This window comes from Chlorocebus sabaeus, chromosome 8 (assembly GCF_047675955.1).
Source record: "Chlorocebus sabaeus isolate Y175 chromosome 8, mChlSab1.0.hap1, whole genome shotgun sequence".
Classification (NCBI taxonomy): Eukaryota; Metazoa; Chordata; class Mammalia; order Primates; family Cercopithecidae; genus Chlorocebus; species Chlorocebus sabaeus.
In genome coordinates, this window is record NC_132911.1 from 120,895,430 (window position 1) to 120,909,903 (window position 14,474).

General features: G+C 40.3%; 1 protein-coding gene and 1 long non-coding RNA gene across 7 annotated transcripts in view; one reads left to right on the forward strand and one right to left on the reverse strand.

Annotated features, from left to right (window-relative positions):
* The window catches only part of SLC30A8 (solute carrier family 30 member 8), a 230,404-nt gene that overhangs the window by 206,391 nt on the left and 9,539 nt on the right, over window positions 1-14,474 (forward strand). For all 3 annotated transcript variants that reach the window (XM_073018323.1, XM_073018324.1, XM_008001414.3), the window contains 3 exons: window positions 4,255-4,401; window positions 9,028-9,181; window positions 13,003-13,153. In XM_073018323.1, coding sequence (XP_072874424.1) covers window positions 4,255-4,401; window positions 9,028-9,181; window positions 13,003-13,153 — 452 coding nt within the window. The remainder of the gene's footprint in view (window positions 1-4,254; window positions 4,402-9,027; window positions 9,182-13,002; window positions 13,154-14,474) is intronic.
* The window catches only part of LOC119624872 (uncharacterized), a 592,746-nt gene that overhangs the window by 15,521 nt on the left and 562,751 nt on the right, over window positions 1-14,474 (reverse strand). The gene's annotated exons all lie outside the window — the stretch shown is intronic.

A 14,474-nucleotide genomic window follows, 5' to 3' on the forward strand; every position in this document is an offset into this window, starting at 1 on the left:
GAAGGATATAAGCATAATGTATCCACCCTTAAGGGACCTTTGAACCTGTTGAATTGGGACTCTTTCTGATAGCTTGTGAAAATTCCTACTTGTAGAAAGGCCAAAAAGAGGTGTTGTGTTGCAGATGTAAACATGTTTCTCTATTCGAATGGATACACGTTCAGATGCTAAGACCTCAGAAGGAAAATAAGCCCAGGTATGGCCTTTGCTGGAAGAAATTCAGAGTAGTTAGGGAAGATATCTGAAGTAGGACTATTCCGAGTTGAGTAAGAATAGAGGAAACACGGGCCGGGCGCGGTGGCTCAAGCCTGTAATCCCAGCACTTCGGGAGGCTGAGACAGGCGGATCACGAGGTCAGGAGATCGAGACCATCCTGGCTAACCCAGTGAAACCCCATCTCTATTAAAAAATACAAAAAACTAGCCGGGCGAGGTGGCGGGCGCCTGTAGTCCCAGCTACTCGGGAGGTTGAGGCAGGAGAATGGTGTGAACCCGGGAGGCAGAGCTTGCAGTGAGCTGAGATCCGGCCTCTGCACTCCACCCTGGGCGACAGAGCGAGACTCCGTCTCAAAAAATAAATAAATAAATAAATAGAGAAAACACCAGATTATCAGACAGGAATTCAGCGCTGGGAGCAGCCTGGGGAAGACGGTAACTATCTGAGTGAAAAACTTCTCTTTTACTAAGGGAAAGATATTGCTGGGTGGTGTGATAACCACAAGTTTTATTGATCAGGGCACTTACCTTGTTCTGCACAGCCAAGGGATTGTAGTAGCTCAGGCCTCTTATATTTTTGGAGGTTTCTGGTATTAATATTTTAGGAAATGTCAAAACATGAGAACTGTGATATATTTTAAACACAGTATGTCCTCACTTAACACCGTGGAGAAGTTCTTGGAAACTTTGACTTTCAGTGAAACGACATATAACAAAAACCAATTTTACCATAGGCCAACTGATAGAAACGAGTCAAGTTTCCATGCCATATTACTGGTCACAAAAACATCACAAAACTTCTAAATAAAGGCCCAAACACTTCAAATATTAAACACTGAAATAAATGTGAGCTATACATACATCTAAGAAAGATGATAAACACAAGTGAGATAATTATGCAATTTTGGGTGAATCAGTGAGTGAGGGTGGTCATAATGGTGGTGGTTACATCAAGGAATAAATGTCTGCAAAGTGAAAATTGTCAGGAGTGCCTCCTACCACCACACAGTTCAAACCCAAATAAGAAAAAATGAGCTGGGCTTTCTGAGCACTTTCATACTCTTTTGTTGGGCATCTGTATGATGATCATCTACCTTACACATATTTATTTTACAATCATTTGTTTTCATTCATTCTTTTTTCAGCCTTCTTATTCCAGTTTCATAACTGGAGCCTTTCACAGCTCAGGGCTCAAGGTGGGAAACAGCCCTGAACAGGATGCCTCCCATTACAGGGCACAGTCACACCCACACTCACTCCCGCCAGGACCAGGACGATGTAGATGTGCCAGTGAACCTCACGTGCACAGTTTCGGAATGTGGGAAGAAACCCTAATACTCAGAGAAAACCCACGCAGACATGGGGAAAACATGCAAACTCCACACAGACAGCGGCCCTGGTCAGGAATCCATTTTATTTTCTTATCGATGTTATAAACAAAGGATGTTGAATGAAATGATGCTATTTGAGGACCTGTTGTATTTGTTAAATAACAACTCAATGGGGTTTTGACACAACATATGGTATAGTATCATAATACTATTCACAAAATAATTAAAGAATTTTTAAAAATTAATTAATAGCACACAACTGTGTAGCCCAGCAATGGGACACATGGCTAATGTTGTCAGATAAACATGTACTTCTTTCATTGCTGTCAGTAAGTCTCTGTTCTCCATGGAAACCCGCATGGGGAATTAACACCATCTTAACCGGAGGTAGTTTGTGAGACCCAGGCCCCATAGTTCCTCTGCTCTATTGCTGTCACCTTCACCCCACAGGCCTTAAGTAAAGTCTTCCAGGTCTGAGTCTTTTCTGTGTGTCTCTTATCTTGGTATAAGTGTACTGCTTTCCACATCTTGTCAAGTATTCCAGAAATATGACTGCTGCTGCCCTAGTTCATGCCTTTATCATAATTTCCCTTGGCTAACACTGTCGAGTCTTAACCTCTAGCTCCTCTTAACCTCTCTCCAAAGTCATCCTCCATATTGCTGGCTAAGACGTCTCTCTCAAAAACAGATCTCAACATACCACAACCTTGCGTCAAAGTAATAAGTAGATCCCCTTAGCCACAGAATCACATTCAAACCCCTTGGCTTGACATACAATACCCTACACAGGCATTTCCAATGTGCTTTCCCAGGCTCATTTCCCATTTTTCCTCCAACACTCCATACCTTCTGCTTTTCCCGAAAAGTGCTATGTTCTTTCATTCTATTTTAGCCCGTGGTTTTATCTCTTCCTGAAAACCCCTTCTGTTTTTGCTAATTCTTACCCCTCTCTTTGTGAAAAATTCCTCACTCCTCCCAGTGAGAGCAGCTCTCTGATCCCTTAGCCCATTAACTTGTCTCTGGTACAGTGAGTGTTAAACAAGGAGATCACTGAAGAGAGGCTGTGATTTGTTTATCTTTGTATACCCAATCCCTGGTACCATGCACAGTAAGGGCTCAATAAATATTGGCTGGATAATTGAATTAATTGTCAATAATACTCCATGCTTTCAGAAGCAAATGCAAGATCAGTCACAAATTACCTCTTGCAAGCAGTTTGCTGTATGTGTCAGCGATTGCCTACAGTTTTCTGGATGGCTCCTATAAGTAGCTCTGAAGGTTGCAAAATGGTTCTCAGTTTCCAAGCCTCCATATAACATGCTTTCTTCCAAAGCAAGCCCTTTTTCTTTCTCAGGTGCTTCCTGCCTCAGCTGAGACTGTTGAAGAGACTTTATAAGACTGACTTCATTTCCTTGATTTAGACTATATTTCAACCCTGCACGTAGAATCATCATCCCTCATTGCTGTGATTGCAGCATACTGCTTATCTGCATGGAGTTATTCTCCAGGCAAGAAATAATGCCTTATTAACACAGTTTTATCATCAGGACCAAGTTTGGCAGATAGAGCAACATTAGAGGATAATTGGAAGGACAGCTGATTTGTTAGGAAAATGTTGCTTTTTGGCTAATGAATCATTCTGATTTTTGCACTGACTGTTCGGTAACAGGCTCGAAGATTACTTTGCTTCAGCCCATTAAACCTTGACAAACCAGTTATTGACTACAGATAGAGCCAATGGCCTGTGGGGATTATTGCAATTACGAGCTATCTATGTAATTTTTAAAAATCATTAAGCGAGACAAGGTGAGTCTGATGATGGCGAGGCTGATGGCTGACAGTCTCTGCTATTTTGTAGTACACAAGGCAATAAACAGCTGTAGGGAGAACTAATCAGTCAGCAAAAGCCCTTTGCTGAGAAGATGTAGTAAGAGCAATAAAGGTTATTGCTCTCAAACAACAAACCATGTCTGGGAAGGAAAGGGCAAGGTTTTTCTTTAACTTCTATTTTGGAGGCTGGAGGTCTTTTCTCAAAGGAGGATTAGAGGGAAGTAGAGGGAGCACATCAAATAAAGGGAAAAGCCAGGCAGGACTCTCATGGCTTACATTGCATCCCTGTGCTTTATTGGATTGTAGCACTCAAGACGCCCATTGAAGGTACCTGCCCTTTCTCCTTTCTGCTCCCTATTATTTATTACAGGGATTTCAAGCTCAGGTGGATAATATGAATTAATAGAGAAAAAGGAAAGGGTAAAGATGATGATTAAATTATAAGTCAAATAAAAACACATCTGTGGGCCAGATCACAATATCTAGTTTATAAACAAAAGTCCATGTCCTCAGTCTGGGTTATGAGACTCTTTGAATCTGGCCCACACTGCTTCAGCCTGATCCTCTTGTATTTTTCTTTTTTGAATCCTCTTACCCCAGTCTCACTAAGGTGTTCTCCAGATGTGCCTGCCCCACACTTTCTAATCTCTATGTCTTTGCTACCCAAGGAATGGCTTCTCCTTTGAAATTGATTTCTGCGTGTTCAAATCATATCCACTCTCTGAGTTGCAGAAGGAGTGAATTAAATCAACTTTAAGATCTCTTTCTCCTCTAAAGTTTTGTGAGTCTGTGGCATTTTCACCCACGATGGTTAGCATGTCTATGAATCTAGCTGCATTCTGGGGCCTTAACACAGTGTACCATTTTGCATTCTCTAGGTGGGCACTTTGCTGGGAGTCTTGCTGTCGTCACAGATGCTGCCCACCTCTTAATTGACCTGACCAGTTTCCTGCTCAGTCTCTTCTCCCTGTGGTTGTCATCGAAGCCTCCCTCTAAGCGGCTGACGTTTGGATGGCACCGAGCAGGTACAGTTCATAGAGTGAGCAGTAACAGCAGGCTGGCGCGGCAAAGTCAAACCAAGGGTAAAAATGGAAGCTACAAAGCAAAGCCTTGTTGGAAAATCCTTAGAGACACATTTCTGATGCACAGGATAAAACAAATGTCTATGCAGGAATGTGTGTTTTCAATATTAATTCAGATAACAGACAGATGAATGGTGCTATCTGTAGTCCTCTGGGACAACAGGAACACGTGTATCACTTCAGCAACCGCCCCAGCCTCAGGGACTCTGTGCATGGTGACAGACATAACACAATTCACTAAATTACTCTGCATCCCTGGAAGAGAGGATAGGAGTAAAGCTTCTGCCATATTGCAAAATGAGGCACAGAGCACCCAAGAGAGTTACAGAGATGAAGAACTTCTTATAGAGGATTCAGGAGTAGAATATAGGCTTTCCTGCTCACACACAGCATTTAGCCATTCAGTGAATGGTCCAGCTAAATAGCTTGCTCACACAATCAACAATAATGCAAAAGAGGAGGAGGAGAAGGAAGAGGAGAGGATGAAAGTTTACTTTTTCTCCTTTCTTGCAGCTGGTTCCTTCACTGAGTAACTGCTTACTCTTGTATAGGAAGTAGCCAAGGTAATGATAAGGTGTGTGTGTGTGTGTGTGTTCATTTTTTATTGCTCAGTTGGCTGTTGTAACAGGATGAAAGCAAACATGTGCTGAAACATGTGCCTGAGCCTTGCCTTCCATTTATTTAATGTGGTTCACATGTGCTGCCTTAAAAAATTTCACAACAATAGACAAATGACTCCACTCTGATTAAGAAAGGGAGAGAAGAAGTCCAGTGCAAATTCCAGCCTTCTCAACTAATAATTATAGGGATTTCAAATAACATGTATGCACTAAAACAGACACAAATAACTTAACCAAGTAGCATAAATAAACAACTTGGAGGTCTCTAAATTTGGTCTATAACACATTTGACTGTATGCTTTCCTAAATTTTAATTTTAATTAATTCTGGGGTACATGTGCAGGATGTGTAGGTTTGTTACATAGGTCAACATGTGCCGTCATGGTTTGCTGCACCTATCAACCCATCACCTAGGTCTTGATAAGGGTTTTTACTTTGACTCATTTTTACAATCCCTCCCTTACCCGCCCCCACAACCCCACACTCTGCAACTTCAATTCTCCTCTGTGTTATTCCTTATATCAGCTGGAGGAGCTTCTGACTGAATATTTTGTGCAAATCATGTGAACAAATAGCCACAATTCCACATTTTCACACTGGTTGAGAACCTCAATGTAGAGGAAATCGGAGAGCTGAGCAAGGGTGGCCAGCCTTCACTGAAAGGGCTGATAGACACGTGTCATAGCTTGTAGACTGACACCTGTGGACTGCAGTTTTTCAAGTTTAGAATGGCAGGAAGTCCTAATTTTATACTAAACCATTGATCATCGCAGGTGTTTTGACTTGCTTCCCTTTAACATCCAGGAGATGAGGCAATAAACAGCAGTAAAGAGAGTTCGTGACAATGTGATCTGAGAATGCTTTTGCCGGTGCTTGAACAGCACTACACTTGGAAAACATGGACCTCTGGCTAAGCACCCATTATTTGTCAGTGTAAAGTTTTACATGTACTTGACCCTTTCTGATACCATTTGTCAAAGCAGTTTTGTAAACCTAAGATGGTTTGAAAATGTAGGGTGAACTCAGAATTTAGATCTCTGCTTGTACTTCGGCATCGTGGCCATGGAAGACCCTGAGCTGTTCATAGAACTCTTTGCTGCGAGGGCAATATTCTGTAATATACAGTATGATGTAGCTATTGAGCACTTTAAATGCGGCTATGCTACTGAAGAACCAGATTTTTAAATTTACTTAATTTCATTTTAAACAGCCATGCATGATTGGTGGCTACCATATTAAACAGCACCTCTATATCATAGAGGTGAGTCCAACACATTCATACCCAACACACCCATCATCTGGTCAACCCAATGAGCCCAGCTAAGCTATTTTTTTTTTAAGCAATCATGGTAGCATTTACCAATGATCCTCATGTGTCTCCTGTTCTAATTAGTTACTTTTGGATTTCTGACTCTTTGTTTTGTCTTGAGATCTGACTCCTGACTCTTGCTCTTGGTATTGAGCTTTACACCTGCAGCTCTTTTCCCACTGTGCTTCCTAACCATGGTTTTTGAGTTAGACACGCTCCACTTTCATACCCTGATTTGGATTTTCACGGGTAGGAAACACACTTCCTGACATCCACAGACTCAACTTCCATTTCCGGCAAACCAGAAATTTTTGGGCCTGGTCCTCATAAACTTCTGCAAAGAGGAGTTGTAAGTAGCCTGAGTAGACTAATAGAATAACAGATTATTGAGTGTTTGCTATATGTCATATTAGGTTCCTATGGCTGCCTTAATAATGTACTACAAATTGGGTACATTATTTTGGGGGTACATTATTAATTTTCATAACAAATTATGAAGGTTGTCTATGAATGACTGAAGTCTGGGAAATAATTGCCACACCTGGGTAATAATACATTACTCGGTTTTAAATACATTTCTGTTTCAACAACTGACATTTATTGCCTTACAGTTACAAAAAACAGAAGTCTGCAATCGGGCGTCAGTGGGGTTGGTTCCTTCTGAGGTCTGTGAGGGGAAATCAGTTTCAGGCCTCTCTCTCAGCTTCTGGTGGTTTTTTGGGCAAACTTTGTCAGAAATTTTGTCTGTCATTCCTTGGCTCATAGAGCTCTGCTTTCATCTTTACATGGCATTTTCCCCATTTGCATGTCTGTGTCCAGGTTTCCACTTTAAGTAAGGACACCAGCCATATTGAAACCATCCTACTCCAGTATGATTTCATCTTAACTAACTTCATCTGTAATTACCCTATTTCCAAATAAGGTCACAATCTGAGGAATTGAAGATTAGTACTTTTTTTTTTTTTTTAGACAGAGTCTTGCTCTCTTGCCCAGGCTGGAGTGCAGTGGCACAATCTCTGCTCATTGCAACCTCCACCTCCCTGGTTCAAGCAATACCCCTGCCTCAGCCTCCCGAGTAGCTGGGATTACAGGTGCACACCACCACGCCCAGCTAATTTTTTTTTTTTTTTTTTGTATCTTTAGTAGAGATGGGGTTTCAACATGTTGGCCAGACTGGTCTTGAACTACTGACCTCAGGCAATCTGCCTTCCTCGGCTTCACAAAGTGCTGGGATTACAGACATGAGCCGCTGCACCAGGCCAAAGATTAGTACTTTAACATATAAATTTGGGGGGAACATAATTTAACCGATAATCTATGTATATTCTATTATTCTATTATTATATTCTACATATATTCTATTATTATAATACATATAGATAAGAACATTCAGGCTCAAATAGGTTAAGCGACTTTTCTAAAGTCACATAGCCAGTCCATATACGTCTGACACTTGAGCTCATGCCTTAAACATCTGCATCAGCATTTCCCATAGTGTGAGAAATGTTCCACAGTTGGTTAGTCAGATAATTTTAAGTGTCACATGGACAATAATTACACATCCTGATGCCCATTACAAAATAAACTAGCACATCAAATATGTAATTTCATGGATAACATCGTTTAGGAAGAAGCTAAGTGTAAAAAGGGAATTTATTTGAAAAAAAAATCGAGTGGTTAATAAGGCAGGTAGCATGTGGATTTGGAAAACGTTATGAAGGTTGTCTGTAAATGACTAAAGTCTGGAAAATTATTGCCACACACTGGGTGATAATATATTACATTGCTCTGCTTTAAAAGGAACTAATCTCTGGGATTAGCTTAAAGTGGGGAAGGACTAAATGATGGATTGTACCTGACCACTGACTCAAAGAATGTTTCTAGACCCTTCTGGGTTTTTAGAATCTATCTATGGGTTTGAATTAAAGGTCAGAATGAAGTGTTAACTCCTAAGTGAGCAAATGCACTTTCCTCAGTGGGCAGATTGAACACCATTTTATCTCTACATATTGATGTAAACACTTCTATTCTGATGCTTCTTTTCCTTACTGTTGCTCTTAAAATGCAGTCAGAGTGTTAGCAAGCCTCTGAGCTCACCTCTGTGTTTATAATATGTTGCACTGGCAAATAAAACTCATTTTCTTCAAGTGCTCTCTGAAGCTTTCCCTTTTCACTATTTTATTCCATTGAAGGTGCTGGCACTGGCAGGTCGTAAATGTTTTATGGCGAAATTAAGAGTTTCTAAACACATTTTACTCTCTGTGTCTCGTTATTTTACCTCCTAATAAGTTTCAATCATTTTAGCACCTGTTTAAATTAAGATCCCCAAGGAAAACGGCAGCGGGGTGGTGGGGTGGGCGGGGGGTGGGGGGTAGGCAGCAGTTAATATGTTCTAAAAATTTGCTGGAAATTACTTGGTAACATGGAGCATAATGACTCAGACGCTGGTGTTTTATGAATGCAACATTAAAATTCCTTCTCTTAGTTGTAAAATCTGTCCAGACTTTTACTTTGTGAATCACTGAGTGAACTAGTGTGAAGCCTCTTTTTGGGGGAAGCATCAAAGAGTCTTATGAGTTTTGGGGGTGTAGGTGATGGAGTTATCTGTGTGTGGGTTTCTGTATGTGTTTGAATTCGTAGAAATCCTTGGTGCCCTGCTCTCCATCCTGTGCATCTGGGTGGTGACTGGCGTGCTGGTGTACCTGGCGTGTGAGCGCCTGCTGTATCCCGATTACCAGATCCAGGCGACTGTGATGATCATCGTTTCCAGCTGCGCAGTGGCAGCCAACATTATGTAAGTCATCCCCTGGTCCCCGCACAGTGCCCATGAGGCTCTCCTGTAACTCTATCTGGACAAAGACTTTTTTAAAACTCAGTACTTGTGAAGATGATAGAGGCCAGACAGAGTGTTTGAATGGCTTTAAGATTGAAAACAAGGTTAACTGCTTTTGTTTAAGCTAAAGTGTTTTTTAATACTGGCTTCTGCTAGCTACCATGTTTTGAAAGCTTCTGGTGTGCCGGAGGCAGGGTGAGGATGTTTGGATATACATTACCAACTTTAATGTTCACAACACCCCTATGTTATAGATCAGGAAACTGAAGCCCAGTGAGGTTAAGTAGTACAGAGCCAGGATTTTAATCCAGATTCACAGACCCAGAATCCTTTACATTCTGCTCTCAGGCATGTTGATGGTTCCACATGGGGCATGACTTACTACTGTTCCATTTCTGTGAGGTGAGCAGATGATGGCCTCCCCATGGGTTGTGTTGGAAGGGACTCTAAAATGTATTTACCTCAGTCCCCATTTTACTTTTGCATTCTCTTTTGCAACATTTCCATAAAATGGTCATTAGTTTCATATATCTTAATAGAACTCATAAAAGGAAATTTATTTCCCTCAAAAACAGCCTCTATTATCTTTGCAGCATTGTGACTGCATGAAAATTCTTCCTTGTGCTATGTTAGTTAAATTCTCCCTTTGGTTTCAACCTGCTGGTCCATTCTTTTATCTAGGCAGTCTTAAATCATCTTACAGGAGGCGAGCATATGTCCCTTGACAAATGAGTCTGCCTTCCCTAAAATGAACTACTGGATTGCTCAGGCAATGGGGTTTTGAGGTCAGGACTTTGATCTTTTTGACTCAAATTTCTCCTTCCCATTTGAGGATCTAATTCTGGGTAACTCTACTTAAAACTCCATCCACCCATCTCTCTGTCTAGTGATCTAGCTAGCTATCATGGTGGTGGACAGAATAATGACCCACTCCCCTAAAAAGATTTAAACATCCTAGCCCCTGGAACTTCTGAATATGTTAAATCATATGGCAAAAGGAACTGTGCAGATGTGATGAAGGATATTAAGATAGGGGATCATCCAGGGGGGCCCACATAATGACAAGCATCCTTATAAGAAGGAGACAGGAGATCAGAGAGGAGAGAAGATGCTGTATCTCTGATGTTGAAAATGGAGAACGCAGCCTGGAGCCAGGTGACCTCTAGAAGCTGGAAAAGACAAGAATATGAATTCCCTTGCAGAGCCTCTAGAAAAGATGCAGTCCTAGAGACCCACTTTAGACTTCTGACCTCCAGAACTATAAGTTTGTGTTGTTTTAAGCTGCTAAAACATCATGGTAATTTATTACAGAAGCAATAGGAAACTCAGCCTATTTATCATCTGCCTATCTATCTTGCAATGCAACTTGATATATGCTCTGAGGTAGATTTTCACATGAAGGTAGAGAAGACAGTGATTGAAAAATGAAGTTTTAAACAGTGGATTTTAAGAGGGGGCACAATGGCATCTCTGGAATTCAAGAATAGCTGAGCACGTACACTTTGAAAAAGGTCCTCAGGTCATTCTAATAGCCTTGCGCCTTGACATCTCACTTACCCAGCTCTCAGTTTGTGAGCCATTGCTCAAAATCTCTGAGCTAAATAATTAGAAGAATGGTGTTTGATCTGTTATCAGTGACTAGATCCCCATCTTCAGCCAGTTAACTTGAAAATGTGTTTCACATTGGCACTGGGAGAAAAAGTGTGAGTCGATCAATGTAAATCTATCACCTCTAGGAGACAGATATGCCAGAGCACACATATTGCTGACTATGGGTCAGTAATGCTGCTTTGCATAAGGAGAACAATATGGTCTTGAGGCAGAAGGAAGAATACAAGTATTAACTTCCTGAGAGTCATATGTCACGTAGGCTGTCTTGATGCTACACAAAGATGAAGGCTACAAACCTACCCAACTATCACATCAATCTGGGGCCTCAATGATCAGGTTTGATTTTCTAAACAGATATCATCCAAATTTTCTTTTTCTTGTAACTGCTTTTGAACATTGACCTTCACATTGCAGGTGCTTTTTACACCCAGAAAGTCAAGGCGGTTGGAAATCTCTGCCTTCTTTGTGCGAGTAGATAGTTATTGATGGATAAGAATGCTGAGTGACTATAATATTTTCTCCAAAAACTGGGATTACAGGTTTCAAATGCTGCTAGCTGCTGTATTGTTTGAATATAAAGATAACAGAACTGCGATTCAGGAATAAATCTATTCCTTGGGGACTCAAAATCAGGACAGAAAGTTCCAATAGAAGTTGTGAAGAGATTCTAGGATGAAGGTTATAAATAGAGCCTGAAGGCTATTGCCTGCTAAGTTTTCACTGCCTGAAACGTTTCCTTCCCTCAGCATATTTAACTCTAGCTTAAGCTTTTGAGTTCAACTCAACTGTAACGTCTTTCTAACTAAATCAGACTCCTCTGTTGTATTACCCATAGTACCAGTTCTTGGTGGACTTACTGTAATTAGAATTTTCCACTTGTGTGTGTGGGGGGTGAGGGGGATGCTTAAACTGTACCTTCTCCAGCACATTTAAAGCTACACTGGGGAATGACTACATCTGTTTTCACTCACCTTTATGGCCCAAGATTTTACAAGTGTCTGCATATGAGTGACTACATATGTTTTTTTCCTGTCTCTTTTTGTCAATAAGATGAGCAAAAGAATGAATGACAATGTGATGAACACACATGGCAGATCAGATGAGGGTCTATGATCTGTCAGCCATATCAGGCTGTCTAAGGGACCTTAAATGGTAACTCCTAGTTGAGAGTGAATTTCTACCCAAACACTGAACATCTGAAAACTGTACATTCTGTAGTGATCAGATTTTGATGCCTAGTGGTCATTCCACTTTGTGGTGATGACCTGAGATTTAACAGACACTTTACCTGAAAATAGAATGGGATACATGACGTTGAACAATATGTTGCTGTTTTTAAATCTTTGTTACAAAATGTTTAGAAAAGGTTCAGAAAGGCAAAACACTGAGCTGTCAGTGAAAATGTTCTAATTTTAGCTTTAGTCTAATACCTCTTAAAGGTATAGATAAATAGAACTATGCACATAGTTTATAGTATTTGCTATTGATCACTTTGAGACAAGAGATGCTCAGCTTTGCAATATATTGTGTATATATATATGTACACATACCAGATCATTTTTAATACATTAATATATTTCTACTTCTGGATTAAGAGCTTTATATACATGAGCACAATATTCTCATCATTGGACATTAAGAAATCATTCAAATTTCAAATTCTTTTGAAAATGCACAAAATTAAGTAAAATAAAAGGTAAAATAAAACCTCAGTAAAATTCACTACTTATTTTATTTTTCCCTTATTTATCCCTTCCTATGTTTTTTGCGTATGAAACCGGTACTTTTAATTAAGCTCCCAATGAAGCTTGACTTTAAACCAGCCCAGTGCCCGACAGTCAACCTTCAATAAAGGAGATTTCCTCCCTTCATTGTCAAATGCTTGATTTTCATCTAAGAAGTGATGCTTTCCAGTTTCAATGTGAAACAGAAACATTAGGTGGATGAATGAGTAAACTGGGTGTGTCTTTGTGGTTTGTTTTTGTATAAAAGTATTAAAATTTTGTGACATGTGTATTTAAACATTAGTCAAAGATAGTTCTTTTTAAAGCATACATATTTCAACTATCCATCATTTTAGATAATGCACGTTATTGCCAGCTCCTCCATTATGCTGCCTACATTTTGAAAACTGATCTCATGTGTGCTAAGAACATTGTTCTCTCTTTCAGACTAACTGTGGTTTTGCACCAGAGACGCCTTGGCCACAATCACAAGGAAGTGCAAGCCAATGCCAGCGTCAGAGCTGCTTTTGTGCATGCTCTTGGAGATCTATTTCAGAGTATCAGTGTGCTAATTAGTGCACTTATTATCTACTTTAAGGTGAGTTTGAGTTTACCCAACATCCCAGTACTTATGTAGATTAGGTAGTACAGAAGCTCCAACATTAACTTAAAGAGAATGGGCATCCTCTGTTTACCTATACGAACTACTTCGCAAAGCTAAAGCAAGCAAACAAACCCTCAACCGTGGTGTTAAGATGAACAGCCACAAAACTGTGAATACCTTCAGGTTCTTGGATTATAAGCAATATGGAACATCTCTGGCTCACTTTAGCAAACAGTATATTTATTGGCTGAAATGTACTATGTGTGCTCCTAGACAGACATCAAAGTAGAAGTAAGGGCAAATTCTGATTTCTAGATTTTAGAAACGATCCAACTTCTGTCCGAGACACCACACTGAAATAAATGTGTCTCAACAAATTTTTTTTTCCTGTTTTTGTCACTTCTGAAGAATGATATTTCTGTGAACGGGAGTCCAATTAACCTAGGTTGTGTCTTGTGTCTGCTGCTTGGCCGAAGGGAGGTTAGAGTACCTGATTTATTGTTCCACCAGTGTTGCCCACAATGGGGGAGAGGTAGCTTCTCCCCCAAAAGCCAAAGTGCTAATGAAAAGTGGGAAAGACTCCCCGGTAAGCCTCTGACTCTAAATAAATAAATATCCACTACAGATCTCTACCTGGTAATATTGATAACAGAGATGGGTTAGCAGGCACAGAATGGAGAACATTTAGCTCTGTCTGTTTGCATCACAATTGTCTAATTTGCAGAGACTCACAGCTTTTCCTAAAAAAGGGAAAACATGTAAATAAAAATTACAAAAATATCTGAATTCAGTTGAGCAAAATGATCACTGAAAGCTTTAAGTCTAAGGCAAAAGTAGTTCAAAATTATAAGGGTACATGGAGTTTGAGGGTCCACTCACAGAAGTTGAGTTGATGCTGAATTTCTTAAAGAGAGTGGGGCACAGACTTTTCTGTGGCAAAGAACTTCATCAAGGGTAGAAAAGCAGACATTTCACCCTGAGGCTAAGGGTTCCAGTGAGGAGACTGAGCAAGGATGACACTTTGGTTCACACCCTTAAGACTGCATCAAAGATGCCAGCCTTGAGTATGTGCAATACTTGAGAGGCAAAGAAATAAACTCACCCCAGTCAACCAAGAGCATAGTCCAGCTGTATGCTGGCCATATGCAATTTGTGAGCAAGTAATACCCTTTCTTCTGCTCATTATAATTAAGGCCAAAACGTCATTGGATCTTGTGGGCATATTTGTGCATACTTTCATCACATACTCTGTACTTTTATTAATCTTCAAGAAGTTACATCAGGGCTCTTGAGAGCAAACTTAAGAATATTCTCC